Source organism: Zalophus californianus, chromosome 1 (assembly GCF_009762305.2).
Source record: "Zalophus californianus isolate mZalCal1 chromosome 1, mZalCal1.pri.v2, whole genome shotgun sequence".
In the NCBI taxonomy this organism is placed as follows: domain Eukaryota; kingdom Metazoa; phylum Chordata; class Mammalia; order Carnivora; family Otariidae; genus Zalophus; species Zalophus californianus.
The window spans coordinates 820,280-834,741 of record NC_045595.1 but is presented as its reverse complement, the minus strand read 5'-3'; the positions used below and the strand labels follow the sequence as shown (position 1 = coordinate 834,741).

The following is a 14,462-nucleotide window of genomic DNA, read 5'->3' as shown; positions in this document are numbered from 1 at the left end:
AAAATACAAACACCTACCAGGAATAAAATAAGAGTTGTGTACCTGCCATTGTAACAAACATATGTTAGTGCTTTGTTACATTTACTTCATATCTTTCTAAAAAGATAAACTAGCCAGTTGGTTTTTCCCTCCTTCCTGACTCATTTCCTGCCTCTGCCCCAGAGCGAATGCTGGACAATAATGGATATGTGGACACTTCTGAGTTTACTCCTCACTTGGATACATGCATACCCAATACACAAACTATAGTTTTGGTCTCTTAATGTTGTACGATACACATAAAATTCAAGATCGTAACCATCTTGGGGCGCCTGGGTGGCTCCGTCGTTAAGCGTCTGCCGTCGGCTTAGGTCGTGATCCCAGAGTCCTGGGATCGAGTCCCAATCAAGTCCCAGAAGCCTGCTTCTCCCTCTCCCACTCCCTGTGCTGTGTTCCCTCTGTGTCTCTCTCCAAATAAATAAAGTTTTTAAAAAAAAAAAAAAAAGATCGTAACCGTCTCTAAGTGCACAGCTCTGCGGCATGAAGCACACTCACACGGCCCTGCAGCCACCCCACCCTCTGTCTCCAGAACGTTCCGTCTCCCCCCACGGAGACTCTGTCCCCACCCCCTGCCCCAGCCCCGGCTCCCACCCTCTGCTCTCTGTCTGTGTGCACGGGACTCCTCTGGGGACCTCCTGGGAGTGGGGTCCTCCTGCGGGATGTGTCCTTCTGGGTCTGGCTCCTGTCACTGAGCCCGGTGTCCTTGGGGGTCCCTCCACATCGTGGCAGGTGTCAGGGCCCCTTCTTTCTTAAGGCTGGATTGTGTTCCAGCGTGTGTGTTTATCCACACACTGATGGACATTTGGATTGTTTCCACCTTTTGGCCTAACCCATTCACTTACTGTTTTGTTTTTTTTTTTTAACTTAAAAAAAAAAATTTAAGTAGGCTCCACACCCAGCGTGGAGCTCGAGCTCACGACCCTGAGATCTAGAGTTGCACACTCCATAGACGGAGCTGGCCAGGTGCCCCACGTATCACTTATTCTTGTTCATTCCCCACCCCGGTAGGCTGTGAGCTCCAGGGGAGTCAGGATGGGACCCCCAAAGTAAGGCACTGCATCTGTGTCTGATGAATGTCACTTCCCGTGACCCACTGCACTACAACAGGTCTGTACAGAGCTAGCTAGTAAATATTTTTGGTTTTGTTGGCCATAAGGCTTCATAGCCATGACTCACTTATACTATTTATAGCCAGAATACACCAGAGTGCTGATGTTAACAAATGGAGGTGGCTCTATGCCAATAAAACTTTTATTTACCCATGCACAAATGTGAATGTCATATAATTTTTACGTGTTGTAAAAGTCTTCTCCCCCACAACTATTTAAAAATGTAAAAACCATTCTAAGCTGTACCAAAACAACAGCAGAGGGATGGGATCTGAAGGCTGATGACAAGTCGGCAACATTTGAATGTTTTGCTCAAACGTGTCACCGTTCTAATCAGAAAGTATATATATTAGGGCGCCTGAGTGGCTCAGTTGGTTGGGCGACTGCCTTCGGCTCAGGTCATGATCCTGGAGTCCCGGGATCGAGTCCCACATCGGGCTCCCTGCTCAGCAGGGAGTCTGCTTCTCCCTCTGACCCTCCCCCCTCTCATGTACTCTATCTCATTCTCTCTCTCAAATAAATAAATAAAATATAAAAAAAAGAAGTATATATATATATTATATACGTATACACAGTATTTTAAGACTGGAGTCAGAGGGGTACCTGGGTGGCTCAGTCGTTAAGCGTCTGCCTTCAGCTCAGGTCATGGTCCCAGGGTCCTGGGATTGAGCCCCACATCGGGCTCCCTGCTCCGCGGGAAGCCTGCTTCTCCCTCTCCCACTCCCCCTGCTTGTGTTCCCTCTCTCGCTGTGTCTCTGTCAAATAAATAAATAAAATCTTAAAAAAAAAAAAGACTGGAGTCAGATACATCCCTCCCAGTATCCTCTCTGCTGTGACTTGCTGTGCACCCTCAAGTCACTTTCCCTCTCTGATTCCAGGCTGTGACGTGCAGAAGTCGCAGCACACACTCGGGCCTCTCACAAAGAGTGGACACAAGGAAGGACCACGTGTCACTCATTCACCAACAGGAGCAGTGGTTAGTCCATTTGGGAGAAGAGGAAGCTGAAGCTGGAACAGAAACTGTTTGGCTAAGTTGCCAGCCAGACAGTACTGTGCCCATGGCTACTTTCTGGGATGCAGTCCAAGTTGCGTGTAGGTGACTGCTGGGAGGTCCCTTATGCCAGGGGACACTGAAACCACAGGGGAGGCTCTGAGCTGACCGCCCCCTCACTGCTTTCGCTGGGATCTGTGTGGGCAGCCACCTCTGAGAGTTCCCCAGCGTCTCCGCTTTCTGCTCTTCCTGGCCCTGTGAGATCCCTGCCCTCGTGTGCCTGGCCATGGTGAAGGGATGTCGCTTCTGTGATCAGGTCTCAAACAATTCTGACATTGCAGACTCTCTTGCTGGCTCTGATGAAGCATGCTGTCACGTTGGGGAGGGCCCTCCCGCCAACGGTCCCAAAGGAACTGGGTGCCACCAACAGCCAGTGAATGGGCTTGGAAGCAGATCCTTCCCTAGAGGAACCCTCAAAGGCACCCCCATAACTGGCTGGCCTCCTGACAGTGGCATTCTGAGAGGGCGTGAAACAGGACCCAGCTAAGGGATAAGAAACGTGTGTTGTCTGAAGTGGCCACCTTTGGGGTCACTTGTTAGACAGCAATAGCTAACAAATATAACCTGCCTTCTGTCTCAGGCAGGGCATTCCGGGGTATCGCTTAAATTGGGTGACATTTAGCGAGTGCCATCTGCATAGGCTGCACCGGGCGCCTTCCGCGCGGCGGCCGCTAGAGGCCCCCGGGTCCACCGCGCAGTCAGCCCCCGGGACCGCCCCTCCGGCCTGCGGCCAGCCCCGCCCCCGGCCCCGCCCCCGGCCCCACCCCCGGCCCAGAAGGCCTCGCAGGGACAAGGCCCGCGCGTCGCGAGCCGAGTCCCGGCGCGCGTTACAGCCGCAGCATGAGCGCCCCCGCCGCGCCCCCCATCTTCGCCCCCGGCGAGAACTGCAGCCCCGCGTGGCAGGCGGCGCCCGCGGCCTACGACGCGGCGGACATGCACCTGCAGATCCTCGGCAAGCCGGTGATGGAACGCTGGGAGACCCCCTACATGCACGCGTTGGCGGCCGCCGCCTCCTCCAAAGGTAGCCGGGCGCGCAGGGGTAAACTGAGGCCGAAGGTCGCTCAGATCCGGGGTCCAGCCCGCTCTCCAGCTGAGGTGCACCCGAGCCTCCCGTGCCTCTGTTTTCCCGCCTGCAAAATGAGGCTAGCGGGGGGCAACGGGGAAATAAAAGTGGGTGCTGCAGGCAGGGGCTTGCACACAGCAGGCGCCTCTTAAGTATCGGAACTTCCTATCCAGGGGTAACGGGCCCCCACCCCGCAGATGGGGACAGGCTCTCCGACGATGACCTCGCGTGGAGCTCGACCGCTATCCCCGCATGAGGCCGGGGAGGTGGTGTCGGCCCGAGCGGGGGGCGCTGCCCAGGCACACGCGGGAAATGTTCCTGCCCCGGAGTCCCCGGAAGCCCCGCCCGGGCTAAGAATAGCTCCGGGAAAGCTGAGGCTGGGAAACAGCTGTAGGGGTGGCCCTGTGCCTAGGTCAGAGCCTGCGGGGTGCCCCAGGGGCGGGGCGGAGGTCCTCCCGGCGGCCGAGTTTCTACCTGGCCAATGAGCGTACCCAGCGTCCCTGCATAGTTGAGGTGTCCCCCTCGCCTGTCTTTGGGCCAGTGGGAACCCACCTCCTTCCCAGGTGTTCCAGGCCCCAGGCCTCAAACCCACCCCCCGTTTCACTGTAGCAAGGAGGGTAGAGAAAAGTAACCAACTCAAGAGATAAGCACCACCAGGACTCAAAGTCCAGGGTCTGACCTCCCCACCGGGGCCAGGCCTCAGATCAGCTGCCCGCACGTCCCTGGCCAGAGCCCACTCCGTTCCTGCTCAGGGCTCCTGTGTTCCAAACCACCCTCCGCCCCCGCCCCACTTGTGGCCTCCCGGCCTTGTGGCAAACGTTTCTCTCTGCAAAGGCCCTGTCCCTTGCGCTTCCTCCTCCAGGCAGCTTCCCAGCCCCAGCCTGGCGTGTGATACTGGGTTCTTTGTGTGACCAGGGGGCCGGGTGCTGGAGGTGGGCTTTGGCATGGCGATCGCGGCCTCCAAGGTGCAGGAGGCCCCCATCGATGAGCACTGGATCATTGAGTGCAATGACAGCGTCTTCCAGAGGCTCCAGGACTGGGCCCAGCGGCAGCCACACAAGGTGCCCACCTCTGCCTGCCCTGCCCTCCGGGGGCGGGGCTGGAGCCACCAAGATGGAGGAAGTGGTCTTCTCCCCTGGGAACTCCTCTGCCCTCTCCCTTACAGCAGGTGGGGAGAGCCTGGACACCTGGGACCCTCAACCTTCTCTTTTCTCCCGGGCCCCTAGGTGGTTCCCTTGAAAGGCCTGTGGGAGGACGTAACACCTACCCTGCCAGATGGCCACTTTGATGGTGAGGGGGGCGCTGGGAGCTGGGGGAGGGGGAGCCTCTGCCTGAGTTTCCACCACTAGCTCCCGTCCTTGGCTTGCAGAGGGACCTTGTAGGGAACACACAGCAGTGCTGCACTGGGGGGGCGTGGCAGACCCCGGAGGAACAGATGTGGGGGATGCTTCGCTGCTGTCCCCGGAGGAGGCAGCATGCTATGAGCTCTGGGCAGGGCCCGTCTCCACGTGCACACACCGCTGAGCTCCAGCCCCCACCCCGCTTCCTGTGCAGGGATCCTGTATGACACGTACCCGCTGTCCGAGGAGACCTGGCACACACACCAGTTCAACTTCATCAGGGTAGGACCTGCTTGGGGGGACGGTCACCCCCAGGGGTGAGTGCAGGTGGCTGCCATCCACACATGGAGCACCTCTCCTTCCTGTTTCTCCGTCCTGCTGGGGGGTGGGAGGCCCCCTGGGCAGTGGCTTCTGTCCATACCCCAGACCTCTGTCCTGACCACTGTCCCTGCCCAGGGCCATGCCTTTCGCCTGCTGAAGCCTGGAGGCATCCTCACCTACTGCAACCTCACGTCCTGGGGGGAGCTGATGAAGTCCAAGTACTCAGACATCACCACCATGTTCGAGGTGTGGCAGCCCGGGAGCTCCCTGTGGGTCCCACGCCCCAGCCCCAAGCCAGGAAGCAACTTTGGGGCAGAGACAGGAGTAGCCTGTGACCTGGGGAGGGTCCCTGGCCTCAGGAGCTGGTCTCCTGGGTGGACTGTGAGCCTCCACTTACAAGTCAGGTAAGGTCTCTCAGCTCAACGGCCTTCCGTGGCTCCCCGGTGCCCTCAGGACACAGGGATCCAGTCCAGGCTCTGCACCCAGGCATCCCGCCTCACTCTGCCCTCCTCCACCAAACAGGTCTATAGGTTTAGGCATGCCGTCCCTGCTGCTGGATGTGCGGTGGGCAGCCTACTGGTGCCCCGCGAGAGTCTGGACATTGCTACCTGAGTTTAGACACCTGGAGGATGCCCACCCCAACTCGGGCTTCCTGGTTCTGTCAGTCAGCAGTTGGGCTGCCGTGTCCAGCTCCCAGGGGCCTTGGCAATTGTGAATGCCATTCTACGAAGGGTGGGCGCTGTGGGTGTCTCGTGAGGCCCCAGGGCCCTGCAAGCGACCTGGCGCTCCCCCCCTCCCCCAGGAGACACAGGTGCCAGCCCTGCTGGAGGCGGGCTTCAGGCGGGAGAACATCCGCATGGAGTTGATGGAGCTGGTCCCCCCTGCTGAGTGCCGCTACTACGCCTTCCCGCGGATGATCACGCCCCTGGTCACCAAGCACTGAGCCCACCCAGGCCTCTGGCTCAACTACTGATGTCCCTGTGCCCCCACTCAGTGCCTCTGCAGCCGGGAGTGCAGGCTCTGGGCTCTCAGCCCTGGGTTCGAGTCCGGCCACACCCACAGTGGGACAGAGGGTAAACTTCCCCAACCGTCCCTGCAATGGGAATACCATGACCTCCCTGTCCGCATCCTTGAGGACAAAATAAATGCTGACCCTGGGCTTGCCCAATTAGCAGGACCGTGTGCTTTCACTGACTTCTGCTCCTCCAAAAAGTAAAAAAAACAAAACACTATCTGTTAAACGGGCCCCCGGGGAGACAGGGGGCCACTCCGCACCACTAGCTCTGAGCTGGCACGTGACCCCATACGCGATCCGCCCTGTGCCCACAGCAGACCCACAGGGCCAGTGGATCGTAGCGGACAACTCGTCAACCTCCTCCCTCAGCTGGCTGCTGGGGTACAGAGAGGGTGGCGCTCATCAGGGCCACATGGCCACTGAGTCTCTGGTCCCACCCGGTCAGGTCAGGCTGAGAGCCTTGAAACAAAGCAAAACCTTTAAACCCAGCCGTGCTCCGCAGGACCCCCGCCTCACCCCTGGACATGGTGTTGCTCTTCTCACCACAGGCTCTTGGGCCCGTCCACTCCCCTCCTTCAGGGCCTCAGTGTCTCCGTGCACAAAAGAAAGGGCTGGGCCTGCCCAGGACAGCACTGACCTCTCACACCCCCAGAGCCCCACTACCCACCGGTCGCGCAGGGAGGGGGACGGGGAGGCCAGCTGGGTCTATCAGTTTATTGACCATCCTGAGGGGTGCTGCAGGGGCCGGAGGGGGCCGGCACTACCTGCGGTACCAGATCCTCAGCTTCTTCTCCCGCTTGATCTTCTTCTGCAGCTGCAGGATGCCGTACAGCAGGGCCTCGGCTGTGGGTGGGCAGCCTGTGGGTGGGACTGTGCCTCAGTTTCCCTGCTGGCAGGGAGGGGGCGGAGCTCCTCCCGGACCCTGGGAGGGCAGCCAAGGCCCCCCCAGATTCTGGGACCTGTGCCTGTCCTCCCTGCTGGGGCCACGGACCGACCCCCTGCCACTTGGCAAAGGGTGCCTTGATCAGGATGGTCAAAGGGCGCAGCTAGGCGCAGCAGCTGGAGGCCAGATGGGGCCCTGGGACGAGGAGGGGGCAGCAGCGCCACGTCTGCTGCGGGCCCCTCTCCAGCACCTCTAGCTTGTACTGCCCAGGCTGGGGATTTGGCTCATCACAGGGAAGGAGCCGCCGAGTTCCTGACCCCGGCAGTCAAGCCTCGGGCACGGGGAGGACTAGGCTGCCCATCCTGGGCCCAGCTGCCCTGTCCGCTACCCCCAATGACCTGGCTCAGGACCTCCGGAGGACAAGGGCGCGTGGCCCTTGTGGCGATGGGCCCTTGGAAAGCAGGGAGGGAGGGGGGAGTTGAGGGGGCAGAGCAGCCAGGCTGGGCAGGGAGGCCCACATGGCCACGGGAGGGGAAGCCCTGGAGAAATGCTCCCTACAGTCCCCGTCCCCACCACCCTGCCAGAAAAAGCAGACAGACAGGTCACCACCCAGGGGACCTGCCCAGGACCTGAGGGGCCTGGAAGAGCAACCGCAAGCACGTGCGGCCCTGGGCCCAGCACCCAGCAGTACCGCCCCAGTACCGCCCCGGTACCGCCCCGGCACCGCCCCAGCACCGCCCCAGCACCCAGCAGTACCGCCCCGGCACCGCCCCAGCACCGCCCCAGCACCCGGCAGTACCGCCCCAGCACCGCCCCAGTACCGCCCCAGCACCCGGCAGCACCGCCCCAGCACCGCCCCAGCACCCGGCAGTACCGCCCCAGCACCGCGCCAGCACCCGGCAGCACCGCCCCAGCACCGCCCCAGCACCGCCCCAGCACCGCCCCAGCACCCGGCAGCACCCGCCCCAGTACCGCCCCAGCACCCGGCAGCACCGCCCCAGCACCGCCCCAGCACCGCCCCAGCACCGCCCCAGCACCCGGCAGCACCCGCCCCAGTACCGCCCCAGCACCCGGCAGCACCGCCCCAGCACCGCCCCAGCACCGCCCCAGCACCCGGCAGCACCGCCCCAGTACCGCCCCAGCACCCGGCAGCACCGCCCCAGCACCGCCCCAGCACCCGGCAGCACCGCCCCAGCACCGCCCCAGCACCCGGCAGCACCGCCCCAGCACCGCCCCAGCACCCGGCAGTACCGCCCCAGCACCGCGCCAGCACCCGGCAGCACCGCCCCAGCACCCGGCAGCACCGCCCCAGCACCGCCCCAGCACCCGGCAGCACCGCCCCAGCACCCGGCAGTACCGCCCCAGCACCGCCTCAGCACCGCCCCAGCACCGCCCCAGCACCCGGCAGTACCGCCCCAGCACCGCGCCAGCACCCGGCAGCACCGCCCCAGCACCCGGCAGTACCGCCCCAGCACCGCCTCAGTACCGCCCCAGCACCGCCCCAGCACCGCCCCAGCACCGCCCCTGCACCGCCCCAGCACCCGGCAGTACCGCCCCAGCACCGCGCCAGCACCCGGCAGCACCGCCCCAGCACCCGGCAGTACCGCCCCAGCACCGCCTCAGTACCGCCCCAGCACCGCCCCAGCACCGCCTCAGCACCGCCCCAGCACCGCCCCAGCACCCGGCAGTACCGCCCCAGCACCGCGCCAGCACCCGGCAGCACCGCCCCAGCACCCGGCAGTACCGCCCCAGCACCGCCTCAGTACCGCCCCAGCACCGCCCCAGCACCGCCCCAGCACCGCCCCTGCACCCGGCAGCACCGCCCCGGCACCGCCCCGGCACCGCCCCGGTACCGCCTGATGGAGGGGCCGGGGCCCTGTGGAGATCTGCCCGCCGGGGCACACAGCCCGAAGGCAGCTGAGCAGGGCCTGGTCTCACTCTGCAGGGTGGAGTCCCAGGTGCCCTCCCCGACCAGGGCCCTGGCCCCCCACAGCGGGGATGGGCCTGTGGCCTGGCGGTGTCTAAGGCCCTCAGGAAATATCCGTAGAACGCTAAACAAATCACCACCATCCAATGTCCTTTTGAAGGGCACCAGAACGTGACCTAAACTTTCCCGGGCAACCTGGACTCAGGGTCTTGAGTGTCCTCTGCTCTCCGGGCCTCGGGTTGGGCTTTCCACGGGGCACTGAGAGCCCAAGAACATGGGGCCTTCATCTGCAGGCTAAGCACCACCCGCTGACCCCTGACCTCTGACACAGTGTGGGCAGAGGCCCTGGGGCCCGAGGGTGGCCAGCCGAACACGGGCTTCAGACAGACGGTCGGTACTTATCCAGTATGAACGGGTCGCAAACATTCCTTGCTTTCCGGACAGAAGTAACTGGGGACCCTGCATTTTTATTTGCACAGTCTGACCACCCTGGTGGTCTGGGGTCCAAGGCAGGCCCCGTGCACACCGGTCCTGGTCTCCAAGAACCAGTCTGTTTTTTAACTGTGTTGTGTGGGTTTTGTGTCTATTAGGTGGAAGCCTGTGAAGCGGGGTTTAAAGAAAGCCGAGGACCCGCAGCCCCACGCAGCTCAGGCTAAGCCTTCCCCACCAGCCTGGGCCCACGTCTGCATAAAACCCAAGGCTCTTCGGCAGGGGAGACCTTCAGGGGACAAGGGAGGAGGAGGCCGGGGCTTCACTCTTCTGCTTGGACCTACATCTGTTCATCCTGAGAGGGGGGAGCCCACCGCCTCTGTGGGGGCGCGGGCGCCTGCGACATGGGAGGGGCGGGCTCACCTGGGACGTAGATGTCCACGGGTACGATGCGGTCACAGCCCCTCACGACAGAGTACGAGTAGTGGTAATAACCTCCTCCGTTGGCACAGCTGGGGGGGGGGGGCGTGTGAGGGCCACACTGGCCGCGCCCAGCCCTGCCCCCAACGCACACCTGCCTCCAGGTTCAAACAGGTGCCAGGAATGGGCAGGAATGGGACGTGGGGTCCCAGAGAAGAGAACGAGGGCTTCTGTGGGACCAGGGAGAGCGGAACCAAATGGGCAGACCCCGAGCCCACGACACTCAGGTACTCGGGGAGGGAGCCAGACCCGGAAGGCCACGCGGGGTGTGCGTCCACGTGGGTGACACTCCCAGAACAGGCTCATCCGCGGACGGGAAGGGGGCTCTCGGGGGCAGGGGCTGGGGGGAGGGTGAGAGCTGATCGGGGCAGGGTTTTCTTGGAGGGTGATGGAATGTTCTGGGACTACGGGCTACAGCTGACAGCACCGTGACTACATGGACCATCACGGAACTGCACACTTGAACAGGGTGGACTCTGTGGCCCGAGTTCTACCTCAGAACAGTGAGGTGAGGAAGCAGCTGCTGGTGGCGTGGGGAAGGGACTGGGCGCCGGGAGGCCGAGGAGCGTGCAGACAGCCCACAGAGCAGGGCACCACTTACATCCATGAAGCAGGAACAGGGACAGAACAGGGGCGATGCTGAGTGGCACGGGGGGGTGCCCTGGGGGAGGTGCCGCCCTGGGGAGGGGCCGCAGGGTGTCCTGAGGGCACAGATGCCCCCTGTGACCGCGGCAGAGGGAGCGGAGGTGGGCAGGAGGCGCGCCAGCGTGTCGCGGGCACTCACCTCCCCATGGACACAACATAGCGCGGCTCTGGCATCTGGTCATACACCTGGAAGAGACGGCGGGGTCTGGGTGCGGCTCGAGGCTGGGGGCGGGGGGCGGGGGGCGGGTCTCGGGGCCGGGCCTACCTTGCGGAGCGCCGGGGCCATCTTGTTGGTGAGCGTGCCGGCCACGATCATCACGTCGGACTGGCGCGGGCTGGCGCGGAAGACCACGCCAAAGCGGTCCATGTCATAGCGGGGCGCGGCCATGTGCATCATTTCCACAGCACAACACGCCAGGCCAAAGGTCATGGGCCACAGGGAGCTCTGCGGGGGCAGGGTGCTCAGCCCGGGGGGGATGGTATCTGCCCCAGCTCAAAGCCCATCAGTCAGGCCTTCCCACGGCAGCCAAACCACTTCCAGGCCCCGAAGGGCCCTCAGATGGTGTCACGGCCCAGTGTGCTCAACAGGAAGGTAAAGCAAGCTACACCTGTGGGTCAACACTTCCCAGCAGCCACGTTACCAAAGTAAAGAACCCAGGCCCAGGTGAAATGAGCTTTACTGACATCGTTCACATAACCCAGCATGTCCTAGATCCCATCCTTCAGACACAGGCACGTGCCGCTCCCAGTGCCTGGAAAGCCACATGTGGTACAGGTTTAGACCCTGGGGCTCAGCCCCTGCAAGGGGCTCCTTCCCAACACTTCCTAATGTCCAGGGACTCCCAATGCCTATTCCTCCAGGAAGGCCTCCTGGATGCCTCTGGCTGCCCTCTGACCACTGCCTCCATCCATCCAGTGGCTCCTTTCTCCTGCTGAACGCCTCTGCCAGAGCCTTCTCTGCTCTCTCTCTCCGCCTAGTCGGGGACCTGGAATGGGTCCTGCCTGCCCCACGTTGTGCTAATGCGGGCCACCGGGCTTGGGCTACACAGGGGGCTGACCCTGACAGCCTCTCAGATGTGCAGTTAGGACCACCACTGCAGGGGACACCCGGCGGGACGCTCGCCATGGCCCCATCAGTTACAGAGACACACAGGAACGGCCTGCTCCTGGGCACCCCCAGCACACCAAGAGGAGCCACTGCCCTGTGAATCGGGGGGAGACAGACGTGCACACAACACGCAGACCGTCCCCAGTGAACACTGGGGGTGGGGGAGTGTGTTCGGGTTTTTCCCAGGAAGGAGCCACTGTTCTAGGTACACACTACTTTCCCAGTTAAAATCACTTCTGCATCAAAAGAGAATAAACAGACACAGGAGATCCGCAGAGGGGAGGCAGGGCATCTTCCCTGGGGGTGGAGGGAGAGACCAGGAAGCACGGCACGGGCACGGAGAGGGCATCAGGGCCAGCAGCGGACAGGGGCAGGTGTGCACGTGTGTGAGCATGTGTGAGCATGCGGCAGGAGGCCTGAATGACGCGGGAGGGGTCAGGGGCTCACCCGGCGGGCCCAGTTGATGAGGTCATCCAGCTTGGCCACCACATACTCGCCTCGGCTGCTGGGAAGTGCGGAGGATTTGGGGGCCAGGGCTCCAGCCGTGGACGCAGCGGGCTGGGTGCTGGTAAGAACACATGGCAAGGGGAGGGGGGGCATTAGCCAGGCAGGCACCTCAACACCCCCCACCGCACGTCTGAGCCCAGAGCCCCCTCTCAGAGGGCAGCAGCAAGCTGGGGCATGAGCTGCTCTGAGGAAGCACTGGTAGGAGCTGGGCTGCCAGGGTCAGAACAAGAATGAACTTTTGACGGCTGCCCTGCTGTGGCCCCAGCTGGCCTCTGTCCCCGAGGAAACTTGGCCTCCCCATGCGGAAAGCAGGAGCTCTGCTGAGACACTATCAACGGCCCTTCTGGTCTAGGGACGTGCAGCCGTTGCCTTGGACATGCAGGAGGGAGCTGGGCAAAGCTCCGAGGGCAGGGACCCATGCTGCATCACCCGGATGGCGGAGGGAGGGCCCTGGAGTCACCGGGGCTGCTGCGGTGCCAAAGGGAGGCTTTAGGGTGCGCAGGATCCCAGGAAGGCTGGCCTCACCTGCTGGGGCTGTCAGCAGCCACGCCTGAGTGGACGCCACGCACCTGTGTAGCCACGGCCACGCCGGAGCTGCAGGGGGAGGGGGTGCAGGTGAAGAGGAGCCTGGGGTGCCCTGAGACGTTGTGACAGAGGCTACACTGGAGCAGGGATGGGGAAATTTCACCCAGGGGGCCAAATCTGGCCCTCTGCCTGTTGTTGTAAATAAAGTTTTATTGACATGCAACCACATCCACCCGTTTCTGCCTATCTCAGCTGTTTTCACAAAGGCAGAGCCGAGTAGTCTCCACAGAGCCAATCTGGCCCTTCACGGAAGGTCTGCTGAGCCCTGTCCAGAAGGAGTCTGGTTTTCATCTCCTAGTTCTCTCATTTCGCCTTTATTTTACAGTGACTGCGTTTGATTCCTAGAGAAAAGGTCTTCTCAAAACAAGGCAGAGTCAGTCCAAACCCAAGCGCTCCCCGAAGCCTCCCATCTCCCCTCCATCAGGAAGACCCTCTCCTGAGCTCTGCCATGTCCTCATGACGCTGGAGATTTCATTTCTGGGCTCTGTCCACTGAGAGGGCACGGTGACTACCTGCCTCCCTGTCCTGAGGAGGCCTACTTGAGGCCGCCACCTGAGCAAAGGCACCAACCGCCTTCCTGCAACACGTGAGTGAGTTGTGAGGGAAGGAGGGCAGGCAGGCATGGTCTGAACGCAGGCTTTACCACCGCCTGGACCGTCCCCGCGGGGAGGCCTGACCACCACCTGCAAGACTGCTGGACTATGTGACCTTCAGCAGGCGGGCCCCCGCCTAATGCTGCTGAAGGGCTCCCCAGCTCCGCGGTGCTCTGATGCACCCCCACCCCGCACCGAGCCCTCCCCGGCAGGGCCGTGTGGTGGGGGAGACGCAGACGCTCACCGCAGAGCAAGGATCCGGAAGAGCAGGCCCGGAGCTGCTGAGAGAACCACACGGTGCAGGCAGTGAGTTGCAGGCGACAAACCCTGGTGGGGCCCAGCCCCCAGGAGTTTGCCCATGAGCCCTACGCCTGGCACGTCCTTCCGCTTACCCTTGGTCTATCTAAATTCCACTTAACCTGGTAAAAAGGGGTCTTTCAGGATGTGCCCCACACAGTGTCCCTACCCTGCTTAATATCCCACACCCTGAAAAAAAGGCCACACCACACCCGGGCCATCCTCCCTTTCCTCCTGCATGTCAGGGTCGCTCCTGCCTCAGGGCCTTTGCACTCGCAGTCCCCGCTGCCTGGAGCACCCTGCCCCACGCGGGCACATGCCAGCCCTTCTTACGGGCAGGTTTCGGTCAGTACCACCCATCCCCCGGGCTCTCTGGATGCGGTCACCCGGCTGCACCTCCATCTCTGTGCTGTGCGGTGCCTGTCTCTCCCAAGATGCTAGGGCCTCGCTGGGGTCCCCGGGGTCCTCTGCTGTGCCTGGCGCGCTCCCGGCCCTGGGCTGGCGTTGACAGCCAAGTTCCCGGCCGGGCCCCGCTCCGGTGCGCGCCGCCCGTCCCTCCCGGTGCCTCGGGCGGAAATCCAGGTCTGGGGGTGCGCTCGCTGCACAGTCAGCGCCCTTCCCCTCGGACGAGCCGCTGGGTCTCGCCGCCCCGGACCCCGACGGCGGTCCCCCCCAGCACCCCCAGCCCTCGTACTCCGTGCGTTTAACCGCGCATCGGCGACGGCAGGTCGCCGCCGCACGCCGCGCTGGGAGCCCCGGAGGCCTCAGTTTCCCCGCCGCGGCCGCCCCGCTCACCCGCCGGCGCCGCCATGTCCGCCTCGGCCTTCAAACAACCTCTGCGGTCCGTCCGCCTCAGCGCTCCGGGTCCCCAGGCCCGGCTGCCAAAGCGGCTCGGCTGCTGCGCGGAACCCGGGCCCCGGCCCTGGGACGTTCCGCCTCGGTGGACTGCCCGCTGCCGCGCGCCCCCGGACACCCCCTCCCCGGGGCGCGCTGGCCTGGGGGTGCGCGCGGAGCGCCCCGGCATGAGGCGGGGGCGCCCGGGGGCGCCCGGGGGCGCCGCTCGCCCCCTC

At 63.1% G+C, this 14,462-nt stretch overlaps 2 protein-coding genes across 3 annotated transcripts; one reads left to right on the top strand and one right to left on the bottom strand.

Moving 5' to 3' along the window:
• The first annotated feature begins 2,978 nt into the window (after nucleotides 1-2,978).
• GAMT (guanidinoacetate N-methyltransferase) lies at nucleotides 2,979-6,091 on the top strand. The gene is made up of 6 exons (XM_027582084.1): nucleotides 2,979-3,220; nucleotides 4,178-4,323; nucleotides 4,489-4,552; nucleotides 4,817-4,884; nucleotides 5,059-5,169; nucleotides 5,726-6,091. Exons 1-6 carry the CDS (start codon nucleotides 3,040-3,042, stop codon nucleotides 5,864-5,866), a joined length of 711 nt encoding a protein of 236 aa, XP_027437885.1. The 5' UTR covers nucleotides 2,979-3,039; the 3' UTR covers nucleotides 5,867-6,091.
• Nucleotides 6,092-6,638: 547 nt separating this feature from the next.
• NDUFS7 (NADH:ubiquinone oxidoreductase core subunit S7) lies at nucleotides 6,639-14,431 on the bottom strand. 2 transcript variants are annotated; one of them, XM_027582083.2, is made up of 8 exons: nucleotides 14,188-14,431; nucleotides 13,340-13,373; nucleotides 12,443-12,511; nucleotides 11,858-11,975; nucleotides 10,568-10,747; nucleotides 10,442-10,488; nucleotides 9,601-9,689; nucleotides 6,639-6,796 (listed from the first exon to the last, which is right to left on the bottom strand). In XM_027582083.2, the coding sequence occupies exons 1-8, from the start codon at nucleotides 14,414-14,416 to the stop codon at nucleotides 6,699-6,701; spliced, it is 864 nt and encodes a 287-aa protein (XP_027437884.1). In that variant the 5' UTR covers nucleotides 14,417-14,431; the 3' UTR covers nucleotides 6,639-6,698. The 2 variants fall into 2 exon arrangements, with proteins under 2 accessions (XP_027437884.1, XP_027437883.1); XM_027582082.2 differs by having other exon boundaries at nucleotides 6,642-6,796; nucleotides 13,340-13,376.
• Nucleotides 14,432-14,462: the final 31 nt, after the last annotated feature.